Here is a 17,374-nt window from a genome sequence, read left to right as displayed (position 1 = left end):
TTCTAAGGCAGTATCACTACAGAAGTAGGATTGCCCAACCTTCCTTCCGAGGAGTGGCTGGTGGGTTTGAACCACCAGCCTTAGGCACTGTGCTACCAGAGCTCCTACACTGCCAAATCCCTCCACCATCCATAGGGATTGTATCAATGCACAGTCACACCAGCAATGGAAGTGAGTGCTTATTTTCCCCACAGTCTCCTCGACTGTGTTAGCAAATTACTCTTTTGTAAGAATTTACATTTTTCTTATTTTGAGTGTAGAATAGCATATTTCATATTTTAAAAGCCACTGTATTTTATTTTCTATGAACCATCTGTTCATATCAGCTGCCCATTTTTCTATTGGGCTTTTCCTTTCATTATCCATTTCTAGAAGATTTTTAATACATTGAGATTATTACTACTTCATCTGTGACATGAACTGAAAATTTTTCCCAGTTTCTTGTCTTTTGACTTTGTTTATGATGTTTTTTTCATGTAGAAATTGTTCAATTTCATGAAATTAAATGTATCAATTTGTTTTGACTCTTAGAATTTGAATCATTATGTCTAAAGGCTTCTGTTCCAAAATTAAAAGGAAATTCTTTCTACTGGTACTTTTATGGTTTCCTTTTCTTAAAATTTGAAATGTTTACTATATTTGGAATTTATCATTACATATGGTATGAGGTATGGAGCTGTGTGATTTTTAGTTTAATTTCTCAAAGAGAAAGCATATCTCAAGCACATTACTCTGAACTTATACTAGAAAAGTATCATAAATGCCACTTTTTTAAAATGCACTAGTTTAGCAGAGTATAAGCCTGTGTGACATTTATGTCTTTAGTATGGGTCTAATACAGTGCTCTTTTCTTTCTTTCTTTTAGTGACTGAATATTTTTGTATGCTAAGATTAAACCAAAATCTTTGAAGATCTATTTTGCTCTAGTTTATTGTTGTTGTTTAGGATTTAAGAAAATTCAATCTCTTAAGGTATCCACCACATAAATTTTCTAGAGTTAATCCTATGAGAAAAACATTTCAAAGTGCATATATGGAAAAGTTCTGAGTCAATCAATAGGAAAATCTCTCTCTCCACAGCAATCCTATACACTGCATAGTTGCTTGCAATAATAGGATCAAAAGTCTCTAACTTCTTTGCCTTAAATCATTGACAAATGTAAAGAAGAAAGTCAACTGCTAAACTGAGTAGCTGAGTTAATCTATTCTCCACTCCATTGGCCAAAAATGATATTTTCAAGGGCACATGAAAAAGGTGCAGAGATATTATCTTCCTGAACTCAAAGCACACGTTTCTAAACACAGGAGAATTGGCCTCATAGAGGGACTATCATATGATTTAGACTTAGGGCAGATGAAATTTTATTTTACCACTGAATGGGGCTGATCCCACATCCATTGGCTGGTGAGATCCTGGAAGGCTGAGAATAGAGAATATGTATAATTCTAATTTGCAGATTCCTGAGTATCATTCTACATTTGCATTAGTAGATGTTTACTTAATATAATTCTGATAAAACAAAACAAACAAACAAAAACTCACTGCTATGGAGTCAATTTTGACTCGTAGCAACACCCTTTGGGTTTCAGAGGTGGTAAAACTTTAAGGAAGTAGATTGCCCAGTCTTCCTTCCATGCAGGGGCTGGTGGGTTTGAATCACATAGGCACTATGCCACCAGAGCTCCTTTTAATATAATTCTGATAGAGAATCTCAAACACAGTAAATGGCTTGGATAAAACGAAGTGGAGTCATGCAGAGGCAGAACAGAGTTGAATAGGAAAGGAATTAGGAGAGCAAGGAGTGGGTTATTAAAAGGAACAATATCATTAGACTGGTTGAGAGTATGATTCTAGTATCAATGTTTCCCTTAGCTAATTGTGAGTGTTGGCAAGACAGATCTTATAGGTTTTCATTTATACACTAATAAAATGAGGGATTTAGAGCTCTGGTGGTGTAGTGCCTAAGGCATTTGACTGCTAACTAGAAGGCTGGCAGTACAAACCCACCAGCCACTCCTCAGAAGGAAAGTTGGGCAATCTACTTCCCTAGTGACATCCCCTTGTAAACCCAAGGAGGGGGTCCTGATGAGCCAGGTCTGACTTGACGTCAGTGAGTAATGTATCATCCAAGGATCTCTGGTGATGCAGTGGTTAAAGTATTTGGCTTCTAACTCAAAGGTTGGTGGTTTGAATCCACCAGCTGCTCTACGGGAGAAAGATGAGGCTGTCTGCTTCCATAAAATTTACAGTCCTGGAAAAGCTATGGGCAGTTCTACTCTGTCCTATAGAGTTGTTATGAGACAGAATCAACTTGATGGCAATGGGTTTTTGTTCTAATTTATCAGTCGTATCTATTATTTTAAAGGAAAAAGAAGCAATTGTAGTTGGACTGTAGAGATCAAGTCTAAAAGATAGTAAGGGAGAAAGTTTCTTCTTTTGTTTATGTACTTAGGTATTAATAATTACCTGTTTGTCAGTCTCCATTGGTCAAATATACCACATAATATACCAAATTTTCTCTTATTCTATATTAAAACTACATGAAAATCACATACTTCTAAGATTTTTAAAAATCTAGAATTAATTCTAGTTTTTTTTTAACTGTTCTTGAGGAAATTTTGTTTAAATTATATGTATAATGTTCATTAAATTTCAAAAGAGGAACTTTGGCAAAAAGGGTTGAAATTTTTTTTCTCTGGAAAAATGCTTTCGAATTCCTTTTACAAAGCATTTTTTTTTTTTTTTTTTTTTTATTTTTTTTTTTTTTTTTTAGAAATTGGCTAAAATCTTTAGCATAGAATCAGTAAGTGAAATCAATTCATAAGGAATCAATAATAATAATAAAGCCATAAAGAGTAGATGATCTGGAGGGTTTCTATACCTCCTATTTCCAGAAACAGGAAACTTTGTTGTGATCCTAATGTATGATCTTGATTTTTCCTTCATAAATACAATAAGCTAATTGTTGAGGACCTGAAATACTCCTTTATGAAAATAGTGAAAAGAGAATCCATTTCTCTGTTCATTTTGGTTAACATGGCATTCAGCCTGCACTAGCATAGACACTCTCCTTTAGTGATTTTTTATATGAACAGAAATAGTACAGCTCTGTATTTTCTTAAGACAGAGAGCAACGTAGTTTCCTTATCTTTATTTCATAAGAGAAAATTTTACTTATTCGTGGTTCTTCCTAGCTGAATTATAATCAGTATTCGTTGTATTCTTCCACTCTCTGAAATATCTTCATGACGAATTTCTCAAAGTGTTTTATAATGTGACCACTTGACAAAAAAGTAAAACGTATTAAATTGAATGTACCAGCAGTAAATAATCGATTCCATATTCCCTAAACAAGTCCCTCTGAATCCACAAAGGCCAGTTTTCCCTTTAACACCCTGTGTACATAGTATATACACAAACCATGGATTATAGTTCTGTCCACAGGTAAAGGAAAATAAGCAATGAGAAGGAAAGATTAGATTGTCCAACAGAATTTCTTGTGTTCTTTTCTGATGAAAATAATAATTTATTTTTCAGTTGTAGTTAATTAAAGTAGTATAGAATTGACACCAAGAGACCAAAAAATGGGCAGGAACTGGTACCCCTGGGTGATCCTGAGGCACTGATTATGAAAATGCATTTCCTATGAGAATCAGCAGCCTTGGCAAGAACCATCAGTACTAAGCAGGTAGAAATCATAGAAGCCCAACAGGCATTCCAAAATCAGCATTGATAAAGAGAGCCCATATTGTATGTTTCATTGCTTCTTGGACTTTTAGATAAGATCAAGCACATTGGTTATTTTCATGAAAAGGGAAGGGCCAGATTTTCAAGAGGATACATAACAATATCTAACTCATGTTGTTGGTACTATTATTGGCCCATGTTACAGCTAAGGAAACAGTGTCCAAGGTCACACACTTAAACTAGAAAATTTAGCAAAACTTTTAGATTAAGAATATTTTCTTAACTGTCATCTTTTATTTCTCTTGACAGATTTTTTTGGAAAACAGTAATACTTATCTAATATTGATCTAGACAGAATAACACAACCCAGAGACAGCTCCATAGACATGACTTTCCTGACACCACATCTAAAATCATTTCCTAACACTCTCTGACCTGTAACCTGTCTTGTCCTCATCACCTTTACACCACCATATGACAGTATATATAATTTTGTTCACTATTTTTTCAAACAAAATATTTCAACTATCTATTACTGAACCAACTTATTTTAAAATAAATGAAATCATAATTTGCCCAGTACAATTATGTTCAATTGTTAGAATAATGGTGCCATTTCCAGCTTGATATGGTAAGACACCAGTGAACTTCATAAAGCACAGATATGTATGTTAAAACATGTGTAACTCTTTATATACCCAGGTTTGTTCTTCTCTAATGTCTCCTCTTGGAACTGTGCCTGATTTTATTATGTTTCCATTCAATGACGCAATTCTGCCTTTGTTTCTTTGCCAGGAATCTATTGATCCTCAAAGTCTCGTGAGAAGACACTACTGCAGGGTTGGAAGTTGGCTGCAAGTGACTGAGAAGAAAGGGAAAGATTCCTTTGGCTTTCATGTCTTCTCCACTAGATATGACTTCAATGAAGACAGTGACTTTTTTTATTTGCTATGAATCAGAAATGACTCATCAGCAAAGAGATACCCTAACATTCAGAGCAGTGCTTGTGACATAGTAGGTGCCCAACAAATACTTATTAAGGTAAAAATTAAATAAACTGAAATTATCATCCAATCCATTCCATTGATTCAAGAAGATTTTATAACTCACATTGGCTTTTATATCCATTCTAGTTTCTTAACCATCAGGAAGTTCATTAGTCTCAAATCAGTAATGATTTGGAGTTTAAGACAATTTTATAAAATATATTCGATTTAATCAACATTAAGTTCAAAATAACATTATAATGTGTCATTGCTGTTACAATAGAACTCATAGTTAACTTATAGGACAGAGTAGATATGTCCCATAGGGTTTCCTAGCCTGTAATCTTCATCTGAGCAGATAGTCAAGGCTTTTCTCCTGCAGAGCCACTTGTTGTTGTTATGTGCCGTCGAGTCGGCCTGACTCATAGCGACCCCTCCTTGGGTTTCCGAGGCAGTATCACTACAGAAGTAGGATTGCCCAACCTTCCTTCCGAGGAGTGGCTGGTAGGTTTGAACCACCAGCCTTCTGGTTAGCAGTCAAGTGCCTTAGGCACTATGCTATCAGAGCCACTGGTGGGTTCAAATAGCTGACCTTTCAGCTAGCAGCGAACTCTTAACAATTGTCCCACCATGACTTCTTATAAAAATAAACACATATAATTTTTTTACTTCCAAATACTAACACCAATTTCATATGCCTCCACATTTTAATGACAAAATCACTCATAGCTAATTGACATGATGTATTTTCTAAGTGTATAGAAATTTATTTATGATGATAGAACAATGAGGCATATACACACATCCATATTTCAGAATCTGAAATTTCCTTTAGTGACATTTTATTTAGCAGAACTCCATTCTCAGAATCCAGCAAAGACAATGAGATAGATTCTTTTAAAAAAAGTAAATGAAACATTTTGATTTTAAGAATATAATGAACAGTGACTTGTTTTGTCAAATTGCTAAATGCTTTCCAAAATAGATGTAATTAACAAAAATTATCAAAGAACGTATTTTTAGTGCTCGATTGTAAAAATAATTCCTGTAAAGAAGCAAAATTCAGAGGAAGGAAAAATGAGCTACAGGATTTTCCATGTACTGTCTATACTTGAGCTTGAAGTCTTTATTTTTAAAGTGATGCTAAACACAATCTTGAGGATATCACAGAGGCAAATTGTTTCCATTGTGCAGAGAGCCAAGGATCGGATAATATGAAACATAAATACCTTCTGCCTTGTTCTTGAGAAAGAACCATTTTGTCTCTGCTCTAGAGAGAAAGAATGTGTTTTCCACTGACTGCCATATATTTACATAATTGATGAGAAACATGATCTATATTGATTAATGATGTGCTATCCTATACACAAAGAGAAACACAACCCCTACGCATCACAGTCACTAAAAGACTGGTTGTTCTCTGAAAAAAATTTTCAAGCATCTATCCTTATTCTTCAGATTCAGTTTCTTCTTCAGTATCTTGTCCCAATCTATTATTGTCAATGATTTCTTAATAGAAGACCTTGCAGATGATAATACTGCCTAGCTTGAGTTATTATATTGTAAGGAAAGGTACAATAATGCAGTTGAGGAAAGGGATGACATAGACTTGATAAGAATGAGAAGATAAACTGCACAGGATAAACTTCAAAATCCCATAACATCAATAGTAGTGAAATTATGGAAAATGCAGTCCAAATAAAAATATGAGGAGAGGTAAGGACAACAAATGCAATTGCAAGGTTCAGAAAACAGTAACTGAATATAAAATAGAAAGGTGAAGTCAGGATGCAGAAAAAGTAGTTAGAACATATAAGCATGTATTCAAGCAATTTCTGACATCTGATATTAGAACTGTAAATTTTCCAGATATATGTAAATATATCAAATACAAAATAAAATTAATAATAAAAAAAAAAACTTTTGTTAAAGTATTTATAGACTCAGTGCTTGTAATGTGTTGATTCTAGAGCATGGAACACCAAAATAGTTTTTCATTGATTTTATAATTGCTTCAGAGGAATGATCATAATTTCTCTTTATCTCCTACCCCTTGTCTCCTTCTCTTTTTTTTTTCTGTAAAAGTAACAAGGTAAGCATATTCTGTTCATCTGATTTCTGGTACTGGGAGAATTACGTTCTTTTAGCCTACTGCATTTTTAAGCTGGAATTAACTAGGATAATCAATGAAGATCAATTCACTATGGTTTTGCTCTCAAATGACTTTTCCCCTGAAGCATCTTATAATCTCTCCAAGAGTAGATATAAGGTACAAATGATAGGGTCCATTGACTTTAGAGTAATTTCCAAAAACAAAGTCCAAACAATAATGTAAAATTAGGGGTGTGGAAGAGGCAATTTTTCTTCTTTAGAATGGTTCAGGATTCCATCATCAATGAGAAAGAAAAATGCTTCCTTTGAAGATGAATAAAAAGATATTTCTTATTAAGAAAAAAGACTTTCCTTAAATGTACACTACTAGCTATTATGAAATATAACTTACTGAAATAAATTAAGATTCTCATGCAATCTTTTTGAATTAACTAGTAGGTTCCAGGCACTCTTCAAGGCACTGGTAACTCAACAGTGAAGAAGATAAAAATCTTTGCCCATGTGGAATTCATATTCTAGTGGTGAGAAAAGGAAAATGAATAATGTAAATAAACTATATGGTGTATTAGAAGAAACAGAACAGAAAATGAAATATGAAGAACCGTGAGACTCTTTCAATAAGCAAATCTGGGGGGGTTTAACTGAGAAGGTGACACCTAATCAAAGAGCTGAAGGAAATGGTTTATTCACTGAAGGAAATGAAATTAATTTCTCATTCTCCACTTGATTTCCCATCTCTGTTCAGAATTTTCTCTTCATCTGAGATTTCCCTCTCACAGATCAACTTGTTGATGACAGGTGATCCCTCTTGTATGATGACTGGAAATGATTTTTGTAGACTTTTTTCTTTAGAGAAAAGTAAAATGTTTTATTTCCTGATTCCTGGTTATTGAAACAGGATCACCTTCCCACTGGTCAACTGCTCCAAGACTGGTACTTTAGAAGGAATAAACCACATGGATATCTAGGATAAAGAGGTTCCAGGCAAAGGGAACAGCAATGCAAAGGTCCTGAGGTAGAAGCATGCTTAGCAAATTCTTGGAACAGCAAGGATGACAATTGGGCAATAGCATAGAGATCAAAGTAGATGACCTAAGAGAAGTCAAGGTCAAAAGTGAGGAATAGATTGTGTAGAACTTTGGAAGCAAGAAATTAAATATTTATCGACTAGTACTGTACTAGCTGTACATAAATGCTGGCTGTTTGACTATACTGGTGTTCACTGATTTCATAACAAACCTGTTCACTTACCATCATAAAAATATGAAATTTACTCTGAAGAACATAGAAAACTCTGAGGGTTTGAGGACGTTGACATGTTCTGTGTTATGTTTTAGGAGAATCACTATTGCTGATGTGTCCTTAAATTGACTCAACAGATCAAGAATACAGTCCAGATCAATTTGGGGGCTATAAAAATATTCCAGATTGAATGAAGCCTTGGACTAGGGTGGACAATGAATGTTAGAGAAGCAGTGTGAATGTATTTTAAAGGGGAGTCAAGAATGAACCAGCTGATTGAGTGTAGTTGTGAGTCAAAGAGAGGAGAGGAAAAGACAGTATCTCCAAAGTTTTTAGCCCTAGGAACTAAAAGTTTGACATAGTGAGATGGAAAGGTGAAAGGAGAAGCAGAACTGAGGGGAAAGATGAAAAATTTGGGGTTTTTTTAATGTTAGTTTTGAGATTCCATGGATGCCCAAGTAAAAATACCAGATATATGAGTCAAAGGACACTATGCTACCAGTCTTCTCCATGAATCCCAGATGCAAAGAGCATTCAATAATTTTTAGCACAGAAGTCTTACATTTTTCAAATCTTTTGTTTAAGAATTTATAAATCAGCATGCAAGTATTTCAATTCTATACAGCTAAGTGAATTGTGTTTCTGTACAATATAGCACTTTTTTCTTAAAATCAGTACACGAAGTGTTTATGACTTCTGCCTAATGGGTGATTTTATCAATTCAATTAGAAAATAGGATAGAGAGAACATTCCTAGTTTTTTTTTTTTTCTTTTACAGGTAGACAGGATGCTGAGAGATAAGTGATTCATTCGTTTTTGCCATGTGCAGACACCATGCTATATTATGTCACTTACTATATAGTCCATTGTCATTGGCCAAGTATTTAACTTGTGATGCCAGAAATTCTTTTATTTTGATATATATTTTCCTGAATTTATAAGTAATAATATTTTCTCAGTTACCCCCCTGAAGAAAGAATGTAATTTTTGGTGACCAGAAAGGTGGCCCTGGACTTATTTCCATTTAAGATGCTTTGCAGTCTGTGCTAGAAACCTGGCTCCTTCTGATATGGCTTTTGAAAAAAAAGTGGCAATAACATACCTCGATAACCTCTAAAGCTGTGTACAGGAAAAGTATCTATTTGGGGGCTGAAGAGAGTAATTAAATTAAGTCTATCTTAGGAAGTTCTAGGTAAATACCATTGAGCCTCTTTTCCTCCTTAGATGACTTTCATTCATAGGTAGGATAAATGAAGGACATTCACAGAAGAAACAAATATGTATTATTGAGTAAGCGTTTGTTTTTCAGGGAGCTCTAGTGGCATAGTGCCTAGGGCATTTGACTGCTAACCAGAAGGCTGGTAGTTCAAACACACCAACCACTCTGTGGAAGGAAGATGGGGCAATCTGCTTCCATAGAGATACCACCTTGGAAACCCAGGAAGGGTTGCTATGAGTCAGAATCAACTCAATGGCAGTGAGTTTGGTTTGTTTTTGGTTTATTTGTTTTTCAAACCAGGCTGAATATTCTTATTTTACTTCACATTTTGAACCGGAATTATTTAAAATAAGATTTTTAAATTAGTGTTTTTATAAATAAAATTTCTGAATACAGTCACTTTTCTAACCCACTAATTTTACATAGCTATAAGAAAACACTACTTTTTTTAATTTACTGATAATTCCCTCTGCTATGTGCAATTTAAAAGTTCATTTATAGCCTGATTAAACTATGCTTTGAAGGTTTCTCAGAAATTATATAATACTGAAAATGTCATTAGGATGAAACTAATTATGTATTTTCCTTTATAAGCCATAAACATCAGAGTATCAGAAAATTTCAGGCATCCTAACCTAAAAAAGATAACTACAATTTCTGTCAAAATAAAATTATTGTTGTCATTTTTCAAAGTGCTTTTTAGAAATCTCCATTACACAGATGCATACTCAATACTACCAAATTTAGCATTCACCATATGCAAAATGTATTTTAAAACAGAAATGTATACTTATTGAAAATTATGTTATACTTTTTTATAATGTATTGAAGTAAAAAATTCCTCAATAGGTCAAGGGCATATGAGCCAAATATTCAGTATTCTATAAAAGCACTTCTATCATTTCTTAGACATCTTGTTTTCCTGGACAGTTCTGAAAACAACTAGTTGGTCTTTGAGTATTTTTTGTAGACAAATACAAAAATTGAAACCTTGGATTAGAAACAAGACAATTCTTTAAATCTTTGTTATATGTAAACTAATTATAACCCATTCCAATTTTTAAAAATCATTGGGATTGATTCAAATTAAAAGTGCTGTTAAGATTCATTTTGTTTAATTTTCTTCTAGGTCTCCTCTCACTCACCACAAAAAGTGATTTTGACAGAAGAAATGCAGAAGACATAATTAAAGACAGCAACATTTGCACTGAAACTTGAGAATAAAAGTCAAATACCGACCATTTTCTAAACTGTGACAATGCCCACTATTTACTCTAAGTGCATTTATTTCACTTAATGCTTATAATTATTTTGTTTTTAAATATTGTTTGATTTCAATAGTATCATTTTCAATCTTTCTTTAAAAGAAGTCAAATTAGGTATTTCAATCCATAGAGTTGCTATTTTATATTTTTCCCTACAGTCCAAGAGAATTCTTTATAACACTCAGCACTAAATAGACTTCATAGCGTTAACTCCATAATTGATGTTAGCTTCATATATTATTTAAAATAAAAAGTGGAGTACATGGAAAAAATATATATTCTCTAAGCTATTATACTTGTGATATAATAATATTACAAGACCAAAACCCCTTTTTGCATTTTTACTTATTAGTTCCCTTTCAAATAGTAAATAGTACCAAGGATTTTAGTATAAGTACAATATATTGGAAAGCATTTTTTAATAACTAACTAAATAGATAAATAAACAAACATAAGCCTTTTTAGCACTGAAGAATAGTTACACACCCTGCATACTTAGCCAATCTTCTACTTCTGTTCCAATATATTTGTACATAGCCTGCCTATTCTTGAATAATCGAGTGGCCTTACACAATTTAAAATACACCACTGTTTATTAGCCTATATGTCTATATAGCACATATAAGATAGAATATATGGCTATTAGTTTATTGATGTTATAGATGTAAATACCATATTAGAAAGTTCAAATATCATGTCAGTGCTCTCCTCCTTTTATTTTGTGTGTTGAAAATTTTTCTGAAATGTTCCCATGGTTGATGACAACATTTCAAGTTATCTTTAATGAATATATATAAAATAAGAAGCAAAGAGATATTAGCTAACCTGACAAGTTAGACTTTTAGATAAAACAACAGCAGATAGTACAGCTTCTTAGCAAATTTTCTTCATATAGGTTATTTAAAGGATCATAGACATGTCCATAAACCTTTGTTGTTTCTAGAAGAAAAGAAAGCCTAACCCTGAAGACACATTGCCTTGGCTCTAAAGATATCTTTTGTTGAAGAGTCAGAGATGTGTTCCCCAAAGTCTGAAACAGCTCTCCATTTTCTTAACACAACAGAGGGACCTTCAAGAATATTACAGAAACTTCAAATGTATACTTTATCAGTGTGATCTGGTTAACAATATTAATATAACCTGTGTGGCTTTTCTGCATGTGAATGTATGAATTTTTAGTACTGTAAAGTAAACAAGCATTTTATATGAAAAAAAAACTTAAGAATGTCTCTGACTACACTTATTCAAATTATTGATGAAATAAAAGAGAGCATGCATTCTCATTTCAAAAATTTGCTTGCAAAAACTCTACTTAATACTTATGTATGGTGTCAGCCTTGTTAATGACATGTATGAAAGTACTTGATTGGACACACACAAAAGTACTACATGAGAATAGTCAAAGCAAGGTTTCAAATATTTTTCTTCAGATGATATCTATTTTTCATTCTTATAATAAAGATGCATGTATTTCCTTTTTAGAGAAGAATATAAATAAAATCTATATCCCAGTATTACTGATTTATTCCATTTTAAAGAGGCACTTCTTCATATTTCTTAGAGTATATTTTCATGATAATCTCTTCCTTTTAAAATATCAATCAAAATGTGTGCAAAAGTCAGTGATGACATGAAAAGAGAAGTTATTTCTTTTTAAATCAGCTTTAGAAGTAGCTTCCTACCCCAGAAGCAATTGAAGAAAGAAAAGATATAAGAAGTAGAATGTGGAGCAGGTGGAGAGAGAAGTAATCATTATTGGCTCATTCCTAATCAAATAGGGGTAATTCCTTGAAGTCTACAAACTTTGAATTAACAAGCCAATTGAAAAACAGCAGAGCCCATCTCTCCAAATAGAAAGGCAAATTAGTCTCTTATTTGCACATGAGTGGATATGTACTATTACAATTAAAATGAAAGATTATAGGGGTGCTTATTTACATACAGTAGGTTATGTAATAGTAGACATGGCTACATGACACACAATCACGTGAGGAAGAAAGAACTCTTCAATAGGGCTAATTAGGTCATGTTGGGGGGAAACTTTTAACAAATATCCTTTGACTAAGCACCTTTAAAAATATTACTGGAAAAATGAGTTTATTCATAGATTGAACTAGATATAGCAATTTCAAAAGGCATCATTGTTGTGTTTTGTTCATTCATTTTTGAAATATTTTACACAATCCAGCTAAATCTCAATTGCTCATTTGGAGAAGAGAAGTAGAGCAGTAATGCAAAGTTCCCAATTGTGAGGTAGGGAGATAGTGTGAATGGTACTTATAATTAGATTGGTATGCACATAAATTATGCTTTTCTAGTTGTTTTTTTGTGTGACACTAACTCTATGATAGGGAACCAGAGTTGGCAATGTTGATTGACATGTAAAGTTGGTAGAATCCTGAAAGTTGACAATAAATATTACACACCAAGAGAAACTCCTGAAAATGAAAAGCTGACTGTCTTTCTGTACTTAGGTTGTTTCTATTTTATTCCAGTGCATCATATTACTTAATATTTATTTCTATAGCATATAAAGCTCAAGGCTGTAAAATGTATGGCAAGTAGGCAAAAACCCAAAGAAATACAAATGGCTAGAGTTTTTTTGAAGACAAAAATTGTCGTGGCTCTTTTTCCTCAACTCATTCTAATCCCTATAGTATTCACGGGTAGGGCAGAGTACCTAACACTGTCGTTATTTTTCTGCTCTTGATTGAAGGTTGGCATTTTTAAGGTATCTTTCATTCATATTAATTGACATATTATTATAAACACTAGGCAATCCATTGGTACATGCAGACTGAGGTACTGATCTTGCTTTTAAGATTTTTGGCTATAGAATTATAACTAGAATTTTTTAAGCTTTTGGCTAAAAAGTGTCTGAAGGCCCCTATTTACCTTTACACCTATTGGTTTCCAACAGTTCCTTGAGTTATTTTTCTTTGAAAAGAATATTTTAATCTCAAATTTTATCACTGTAAAGATGGTAAAAATCTTGCTTTTTTCACATTGGAATGTGAAATATGAAGTAAAATGTTTTAAATTTGTTATAATTAAAGAGTTTTTACAAAATAAGTTTAAATGATACAAGGAATTCAAATCTAGATTTAAATTATAATATGCTACTTCAGATACTCTCATGATTTATTTCTTCTGAGTGCTATTTGTTCATGCAATTATATCTGAAAAGAAAATGTGTTGATATAGGATTATGAAGATAATAATTTGAATTTGGAAAAAAAAAAAGAAAACCTATTTTACTCCTGTCAGTCTGTTGTCAGATCTGTTGCTTCTTTGAAGAAAAAATATTTCACTAAAATGGAATAGATTCAAGATTGCATTACAAATTAACTGACCTTAAATAGGTTCACTGAAAGTCTGTTTCACTGTGTATCATTTTCATTAACTTAGAGGAAGTGGTTTTCCAAAGTTAGCATCTCATGTAATAATCTATAACATCTCTAAGACAATTAAATATGTATAATTTATTTTTATAACCTTCTCACATCAAGGACTTATTAAGAGCTCAATAAAAATGTGTGTGTGTGAATATATATTTTTCAACAAGTGAACAAGAATTAGAAATTCATCTCTTATCTGTAAGTGGCAAATATTATGTTCAAAAGTAGCTGTCAAAACACTATTCACGAATGAGTTCTCTTTGTCTTGGTAGAATAGATTTTTAGGGGAAGTTCTTAAAGTACATCTGACAGGGATACAAAGGGGTCTTGCATAAAGGGCACATTGTGAATATAGCAGTTTAAAAAGAATTCACTCTCTTTCAGAATTCCACATCTTAATTGAGGAAACATAACTTTTTGCAAGACTCCCAGACTTAAACAACATGGAAGAGTTCAAGTGTTCATTTTACGAGTTTATCTGTCATTCTTTTTCTCCAAAATGCAAGGCAAGTGATAGCCGACAGGACACATTTTCTGTGAAATGAAAATCACTAGACAGGAAATACATTTATCATAATAATTTCCAAGAGTCATTTAGTGCCCATTAAACAAGAACGTCTGAATGCTGACAGAGTTTCAGAGAACAATGAAATGATCACTATGATAGCTGAAATATGGCTTCATAGGAAACAGGGCTACATTTAACTCACTTTGATCTTTTATGTGTCTTTTCTGTTTTTTGTTATAGTTCATATCACTGGCATGAACTCATGAGCCAATATTTTCCAAATTAATTTACTACCAAAATTTACAAACTTGACATTAAGATTACATTATATTTACAAAGAACTTGGCACTTAACAGAATAAATTATTGACTTTTTTTTTTTTTTTTTAATCCATCTCAGGGCACCCATGGTTCAGGCAAATGGGAAAGCCTGACACCTTATTATATATTATGCTACATTAACATGAATAAATAGGTTTCCAGCTGGTAAATCTTCCACAGTGCTGTCCTTGTTGCTGAAAACTAGTACCTTCCATTTCTAATCCGTAGGGAGTGTAGATTATCAGTCCAGAGAGAGCAAAGGTTGCATGTTTTCTTCCTCATTTTTATCCATGCGTTTTAGTACTGTAGGATCCACTACTGATTGGGATCTACAAAAGATAAAGCCAATGTCAGAGAGTTATTACCAAATAATCATGCATATGACAGTCTCCTCCACTTCTCTTTGTTATTACTCTCCTGTGGTTATGGGATTATCTTCCCCTACATCAAGGAATTTATGAACTGAGAATACTGCACAATTAGAGAGGAAACGCTTAACAGGGAATTTGGCAAAGGAGTGAGGAAACAATACCCTCTGGCCTCTAACTACAAATAATGAACAGCAAAGGACTCCATATTGACCATAATAAGCTTAAGCGCTCCTCTTTATAATGGAACAAGATTCTTTTCTTTGAACTAAAGAGAATTTCTAATATAGGACAAGTGAGTCCCCCCCCCCATGCATATACATACAGAAACCTCCAAGTGGAGAAGCTATTGCAGAATATTTTTTCAAACTATTGTTATGAAAATTTAAAATTTTAATGCTAACAATAGGGAAAGTTGATTGTGATTTTTGTTAAATTTCCAACTAAAACATCCAAATAAAATCAATCTTAATTTGAAAGTTTTATAAAATGTATTTTTTTAAAGAGTAAGATTTCCTCTTGTTTAGATAGCAACAATTTATAATTAGGAAAGCAGGAAATAATTTGAAAACCTCATAAACATTCCCTTGATAGCAGGTGGAAATTATATCTCAATTCATCATTAGGAAACAACATGAAACTGAGAAGGAGGAAAGTCAATGAAACATGCTACTGTTGTGGCAGGAAACTGCCATCTTAATAGCTATAGCATTAAAGAAGCAGCTGCCCTTTTAAAATTCTCCTCGGTAATGAATTTTTCCCCTGCTGCTGCATCCCAGCCAATTGGCTATTGCTGTGGCAATATGCCTCTTAGCAGACCTCATTAACTTTCAAAAAGAAAGGCTATAAGCTAAAATACAACTGCACATGCTAATGAAAAAGAACAGCAATGAAACTAATTATCAAACAAAAATAATGACAGGATTAACTGATAAAGTGACTCCTTCATTTAAATAAACTTAAGTTTGTTTCTAAAAAAAGGAATGAAAATGAAGGTGAGAGCATAAAAAATGCAGAAGTTTTATGTCCTAAGCCGTGTTCACGAACTTATCCCAGTATTAAATAGGAATTAGATGCCTACCTCAGAAAGGCATGACTAGAGCAGATTCACAGAAAGAGACAGAAAAGGAAGACGAGGATAAAGAGTAGAAGGACGACAAGCAGAGAGAGAGAGAGATTTTGTGTCACTTGTAAGTGCAATAACACAATTATCTTAAGAAAAAGTACATGAATAAACACATATAGTTTGAGAAAGTGCATAATTGTATAAAATGCTTAATCAATAAACCTTTATTTATTTTCAGTAAGACCCACCTAAGAAAACTCGTTTGCCAAGATGAATCCATGCTAAAAGAGAGTGAGATTTATTTAATGTCCTGGCAAAAAGAATTAACTGACAACTAAACTATAATCTCCTTGAGCATGGATTCTCTATTAGTTCTCTCTTTACTGAAAACACAACGTGTATCATAGGGTTGGGTAAACAAGTAGGATCTCTATATGTCAGTCTATATCTAAACACTAAACTTTTATCTGATAAAAAATTCTACACTTAATGAACTTTAATATAAAGCATTGGAAGTAAAAAGTAACAAAGACAAAGCAGAAAACAGTTCTCCACAGAAACACATATGAATTTATTACATAAATGTTGGAGTATAAGATGATAATATTCGGTAACTATACACCAAAGCTCTTTATATAACAAAAGGTATACACATTGAATCATTTGTTCTAGTATTCTTTTAAAGCATGCACACACACACTCATTTAAGTCCTCATGTTCTGGGACTATTTTTAAAATAATATTAGAAGATATCTCAATTTTATTAAAATATTTTAAACAACAGCACTATTCAACCTGGGATTGGATTCCTATTTGGCTTTTATCATGCACTACAGATATTAGCATTGTTGATATGTTGGTTCCATATGTAGAACATTCCTTGAAAAAAGACAGGCATGGAATATATGCAACCCTAAAGAAAAACAAGGAATCTGCAAAACACTGCATAACCTGGATGAACTTGGAGGACATTATGCTTGTGAAATCAATTAATCACAGAAGTACAAATATTGTATTAGTCTATTATTGTAAAAAGTGAAGGAAGGAAATGTTCTTCATGGGTTACTAGGGGTGGGAGGAGAAGGAAGGGGAAAATGCTAGATAGGTAGAAAGAAGTATTGATTTGGGTGAAGAGAAGGGCAATGTACCAAATACGAGTGATCAACACAGCGAGATTGAGGAAGAGAAAGACATAGAGAGGTG

At 33.0% G+C, this 17,374-nt stretch overlaps 1 protein-coding gene across 1 annotated transcript in view; it reads right to left on the bottom strand.

Annotated features, from left to right (window-relative positions):
* Window positions 1-14,978: 14,978 nt before the first annotated feature.
* The window catches only part of CLVS2 (clavesin 2), a 132,878-nt gene continuing 130,482 nt past the window's right edge, over window positions 14,979-17,374 (bottom strand). The window contains exon 5 of the mRNA XM_007955495.2: window positions 14,979-15,066. Within this exon, the coding sequence (XP_007953686.1) occupies window positions 14,979-15,066 (88 nt within the window). The remainder of the gene's footprint in view (window positions 15,067-17,374) is intronic.

This window comes from Orycteropus afer, unplaced genomic scaffold (assembly GCF_000298275.1).
Source record: "Orycteropus afer afer isolate SDZICR_OR568_19922 unplaced genomic scaffold, OryAfe1.0 scaffold00506, whole genome shotgun sequence".
Classification (NCBI taxonomy): Eukaryota; Metazoa; Chordata; class Mammalia; order Tubulidentata; family Orycteropodidae; genus Orycteropus; species Orycteropus afer.
Note: the sequence above shows the minus strand (reverse complement) of the source record. Positions and strands in the feature narration are given on the sequence as shown.